The 6,000-nt window shown below is 35.6% G+C and overlaps 1 protein-coding gene across 2 annotated transcripts in view; it reads right to left on the reverse strand.

Moving 5' to 3' along the window:
• Positions 1-5,790, reverse strand: part of LGSN (lengsin, lens protein with glutamine synthetase domain) — a 29,972-nt gene extending 24,182 nt beyond the window's left edge. Inside the window, exon 1 of one of the 2 annotated variants that reach the window (XM_033103167.1) lies at positions 5,725-5,790. In XM_033103167.1, coding sequence (XP_032959058.1) covers positions 5,725-5,754 — 30 coding nt within the window. In that variant the 5' untranslated portion in view covers positions 5,755-5,790. The remainder of the gene's footprint in view (positions 1-5,724) is intronic. The other variant, XM_033103168.1, reaches the window with a different exon arrangement.
• Positions 5,791-6,000: the final 210 nt, after the last annotated feature.

Here is a 6,000-nt window from a genome sequence, read left to right on the forward strand (position 1 = left end):
AAAATATTGAAAACTAAGGACATTGCCTTTAATATTAAATGCCGAACAGTTTTATATAAAAGGCAGCAGGAAATTCAAGTCTTCTCTTTAAAAACTTCACATTTCAATTTAGAGTTCAGTAGCATCTCTTTGAGGTGAACCTAAGTACATAAGGAAAATACAGATACATTTCTTGGAAGTTACAGAGAATCAGAATTTTACCTAATATAACAGGCTAAAAATGGGATGGTCCTTTTGGAAAAGTATCAGATTGCTTATCCTCAAGCACATTTGTGGAGAGGTTAGATAGTCAAGTGTCAGGGGTGACCAAATCGTTTCTAGTTCTACCACCAGAGATGCTGAGCTCGCTTGCAATAAAATAACCGAGACCCAAATTGGCAGATGAGGTTGTACCCTGTTCCACCTACATTTCCACAGCCACCCGAGAATTATAGACAAATTATCATTATAAAGAGCCTCTGTGTGAAAGAAGTCTTACAGTGTGAAAGAAGTGGCTCCTCCCTAGGTGAAGAGTTCTGGATCTCGCATCCATTCCCAACAAGAGGGCGAAATACAAGGCAACAGCACCAAGCTCAGAATAAATCTCACCTCTGGGGGCACAGCAATGCAAAATCTGCCACAAACATTCTGTATGAAAAGATGTACCTAACCAATCGTTTCAGAGAAGGGAAAAAATGATTTATTTTCTAAAGGTATAGTGCCATGTTATTTTTATTAGATGAACCTAAATCACAAAGGAAGCTGAAATAATAAAGGAAGCAAAAAGTTTGGACACTTACTTGAGCTTGGCACTAGTACTGATCTTATTTAGCATTTTCATAAGTGAACTGAAAAAATAAATCTCCATGTTTTCCAGAGAAATTAAGACTTTTGTGCCTAAAAATATATTTATCTGTGTAGAGAGTATGAATGTAATTTTTGAAAGCTTTGTGGATAGGCAAAAAAGCAACAGATATGTTTCAAGGGTTAGAAAAGACGTGGAAAAATGTAAATATACATATAGTATATAATATATGTTTATGAGAATTTGTTCTGTAATAGAGTATGAAATAAGATCCAAGAATATTATAGAACTGGCAGTGACAAGATCAACTAATGGGCTGCTGTAGATAAAAATACTAGGCGTCATCAAAAAGAATGACTGGAGAAGGCATTCTATCTTTTAAAAATATATAATGTGCCTAGAACTAGAATAATAAATATAGTTCTAGTCACTGTACCTTAGGAAATCCTTAATGGGCTGTAAGTGGTTAAGTATGTGTTTATTCATATAAATGTATGCAGCATATAATGGTTATCATTATCATATCAAAAGGCAAAGTTCAAAAGATACTCAATGTCACTAATCATCAGAGAAATGCAAATTAAAACCTCAATGAGATATCACCTCACACCTGTTACAATGGCCATCAACATAAATCAACAAACTACAGGTGTTGGTGAGGATGTGGAGGAAAGGAAACCCTTGTCACTCTTGGTGAGGATTTAAATTGGTGCAGTCACTATGGAAAACAGTGTGGAGGTTCCTCAAAAAATTAAAAATAGAACTACCTTATGACCCAGCAATTACACTCCTGGGTATTTATCCTGAGAAATCCAAAACACTAATTTTAAAAGATGTATGCACCTTTATGTTCATTGCAGCACTATTTACAATAGCTAAGATGTGGAAGCAGCACAAGTGTCCATCAATAGATGACTGGATAAAGAAGGGGTGGTACATATATACAATGGAATATTATTCTACCATTAAAAAGAATGAAATTTACCATTTGCGACAATATAACATAGAGGGAACCTAGAGGGTATTATGCTAAGTGAAATTAAGTCAGAGAAAGACAAATATCATATGATCTCACTTACATATGGAACTGTAAGAATAGAATAAATGAACAAGCAAAGCAGAAAGAAACTCAAAGATACAGAGAACAAACTGATGGTTACTAGACAGGAGGGGAGTTCGGGGCTGGATGAGAAAGGTGAAAGGATTAAGAAGTACAAATTGGTAGTTATAAAATAGTCATGGAGATGTAAAGTACAGTATGGGGAATATAGTCAATAATATTGTAAAAACTCTGTATAGTGTCAGATGGGTACTAGACTTATCAGGAGGATCACTTCATGAATTATATAAATGTCTAACCACTACACTGTATAACTGAAACTAATATAAAATAGTATTGAATGTCAACTATAATTTTAAAAAATAGTCACAGGATATAAAGTGCAACATAGGAAATACAGCCAATAATGTTGTGATAATTATGTACAGTGTCAGATGGGTAATAGGCTTACTTACTGGAATGATCACTTTGTGAGGTATATAAATGTCTAATCCTTATGTTGCTTTTGTACACCTGAAACAAATAAAAATTTAAAAAAGGACAAAAAAGTTCTTCTGTGTAAAGGAAAAAGTGTAACTCTTCAAAGCTGTAAAAATGAAAACTTGGGGGAGCTATTATTGGTCAGCCTACAATACAGTAAAGTGTATATAATGAATAACTCCTGTTTAATGAGTGTCCACTATGATCTCAGCACTATTCTAAGTACTTAACATGTGCTTGTTTAATCTCTCCACAAAATTTATTCCAGTCGGCACTATTAATATCCAAATGAAGCCCAGAGAATACAGCTAGTAAGTAGAACTATGTTTCCCCAAAAATAAGACCTAACCGGAAAATAAGCCCTAGCATGATTTTTCAGGATGACATCCCTTGAACATAAGCATTAATGCGTCTTTTGGGGCAAAAATTAATATAAGACTCAGTCTTATTTTTGGGGAAACATGGTAGAGCCAAGATTAAAACATGCGCACTCTGGTTTCAGAGACTGTGCTCTCAACCACTGTATGTGAAACATAAACCTAATCTTTAACATGGAGAGAGGTACTTGAACTGGAAGAAGCTAGATTTGAGGTAATAAAAATTAATATAAAATGAACTAAACACTTTGAAATTTAAAATCAAACCTTTGAATCCTAAAATACAAAACACATTTAAAATATAAAAATAGAATCAGGAAGTTTTTATAGAGTTGCACAGACAATGGCATAAAGCAGGGAAAGTAGGGTAAGTTGGGGTAGGTAAATCTCTAGCCTTGAGTCTTGTCTCTAGAAGGTCAGCCGTAGCATCCCACAGAGCTGCACTTAGTACCCTGACACACAGACAGATACAGGCTACAGAGCAGGATGAACCTCTGGTCTCACCCCAGACAGCATCCATTCCTCCTGCATTGTGGAAGCATCAGCACTCTGTGTCTGCCTGTGCAAGTGTTTTCTGTGTGAATCATAAACATCTATAGGGCAGAGAGCAGATCTTACCCAACTCACTTGGCATATTGCCCATCTCAGTACCATATACAAGATCTGTGATAAATAGATTTTAATTATTATGATGTTTTGTCATTTCCCTCAATTTCACAACTTTATACATCTCTGAGGTCTATTTTTGGATATAAGAATGTGTTTTTGATCTATTTTCTGTTCATCACTGGTAAGAATTTGGCTGAATGCATGACTTTATGACACTACTTTGAATAGGGAATCTCAGTGAAATATCCTTTAGGGAAATACCAAATCTAAGATGAATAACTGTTCATTTTTACTGAATATTCTGTGAAAGAATTTGTTCCGTTTGGGGCAGTGATCATCCTGAGGGATTTTCTTCACACACACAATCTGCCCTTCTGAATCCATCAAACCTTTGTTCAGCTGCCGTGTTTTTGCAGTTAAACTCATGCTGTTGCTGCTCACGTTACCAGAGCATCTGGTATGGAACACAATGATTGTCCTTTTCCAGACATTATTTAACTACAAATGGAATGTCATACACCATCTCCCTCCTTCCTCCCATATACTTTCTCTTCCTGAGAATGTGACCCTACTCAGAAGAGCACAGAGGAGGTCATTCAGTGGAAGAGTTGGGTCAAGTAGATGCCAAGGCTCTCCTTTATTACATCTATTAAATATAATGTTCCATCTCAGTCATCAAGGAACTTGTTTCCCAAAAGAGAAAGGATGTCTCTTGCTATGAAAATTATGTACTTTAAAATTATATGCTTGGTTTTTCTATTCTCCTAAGAATGGAAAATCGACATTTGGTCTAGACTGATCTGGAAAGAGCGTGACTCTTAAGAGTTTTCACAAAACCTGGGTCATGGTTATCTGGAACCCAAGGCTAAAATTGTGAGAGGTTGGGAGTAAACACTATGCAGTTACCATAAGCTCAAGAGTAGCAAAATCTACTCCAAGAAGTTAAACAATTAGAAATCAAAATTTCAAAAAGTTGATGCTATACATACGAATTACTTTCTTTCTCTAAGCCATCATTAGAAACTACCAATTTACTTTCAGATGAATTTGTTCTCTTACACAAACATGTCCATCATTTGACTCCTCTGACAATCATAGGTCACCACTTGATAAGCCACAGCTACTCTTCAGTGAATCCCCTCTTCATATAGTGTTACTCAGTTTCCTTGTGGAAAGTACACTTGTTGTTGTCTCCACCCCAAAGTACACTGCTTGTATTCATAGCAGTGACCACATTCTTCCTTAGGTTTTAGCTGTCTTCTCCACTACGTGGAGAAGGAGTAAGGCTCAGGTCTATACTCTATATGCCACTATTTCAAACACAGTGCTTTGTTCTACAACTGTGCCTTGCACATAGCAGGTGTGCTTCTTGCATTATATTTTCTTAAGTTCATCTTAAAAAAAAAAAACACATCCTCCAAGACTTGACCACAGCATGCCTATCAGTCTACATTTAAGCTGTTCAAAATGGTCTGTCAGAAAAACAAGAGTAGACATTGGGTACATACACATTAAGAACCAATGAGAAATGCTACATGCCGACAACTGAGTATTTTAATATATTCTAGACTAGACAAACACTTGTCATTATTTAAAATGCTGTGCATTGCAAATATAATTTGAAAATGGGTTCTGAAGGGAACCAAAGTTTTGCCACCATGAAGCTACCTTCTTAGGATATTGATTTTAAGCTGTTTATTAAGAAACATGACTGAGAAAGAGCCTTTGACCTCTCTTTCCTGCCCAAGAGATTCAGACAGAAAACCCTGCTTCACTTTTAAAACCTAAAACTCCTCATCCTTTTCTCCTTTGTCCAAAATGTTACATATGCCCAATGTTGTCTCACTGTCTTTGGAATTTTCATGCTAATGTGCATTCCCCATGTACATGTATTAAAATTTGATTTTCTCCTTTTAATCTGTCTATTAATTTGATTATTAGCCCAGTTAATAATCTAAGACAAACTTAGAATGTGGGAGAAAAAGTATTAATATTTTTTAGCCTCCCCCAGTTCTTAACTTTAATCGTTTGACTTCAAAGCATTTTTATTAGAAAGAGATAAACACTTTGACAAAAACAAAGATTGTGTTCTCAATAATAACCAAAATAGGCAAAACAATTTTTATAGCATCCCTATGCTTCTGAAACTCAGTGCCTAATGAACTTATTTTAAATGATTATTAAAACTAAATGAGTATTCCTAATGCAAATTCTGAATTCAGTTTTTATTATATGTATAAACTCAATGTGTACTCAAGAACAGAGTGTCTTCACAAACTTCTCCAAAGCAGGCATAACAAAAGTATAATCATACTGTCCTTATTCATACCAGCACTCAAATAGTTGACATACAACAATAAAAATCTTCGCTGTCAGTATTTTGGTAAATAACATTTTAATTATTAACTTCATACCTCCTGCAGAAGGTCCCCTTCATTATTCATCTCACACTTTTTTATTTAAGACGCCCGTGGAAACCACAATATCCCCAACAAGTGCATTCAACATGTATTTATATGTATGCCTGAAACAAACACTGCAGATGATGAATTCCATGGAAGCTCTTTCCAGAGGGGGCTGGCAGGTAATAAAAGATAAACACCAGACTCTGTTGTGTCATGCCCAAGGCATTGTGTGCTGCGAATGCACTAGATGAGTCGAATGACAAATGCTCATTTATGCCTGACTCC

The sequence above is a fragment of the Rhinolophus ferrumequinum genome, chromosome 3, assembly GCF_004115265.2.
Source record: "Rhinolophus ferrumequinum isolate MPI-CBG mRhiFer1 chromosome 3, mRhiFer1_v1.p, whole genome shotgun sequence".
NCBI classification, from domain to species: domain Eukaryota; kingdom Metazoa; phylum Chordata; class Mammalia; order Chiroptera; family Rhinolophidae; genus Rhinolophus; species Rhinolophus ferrumequinum.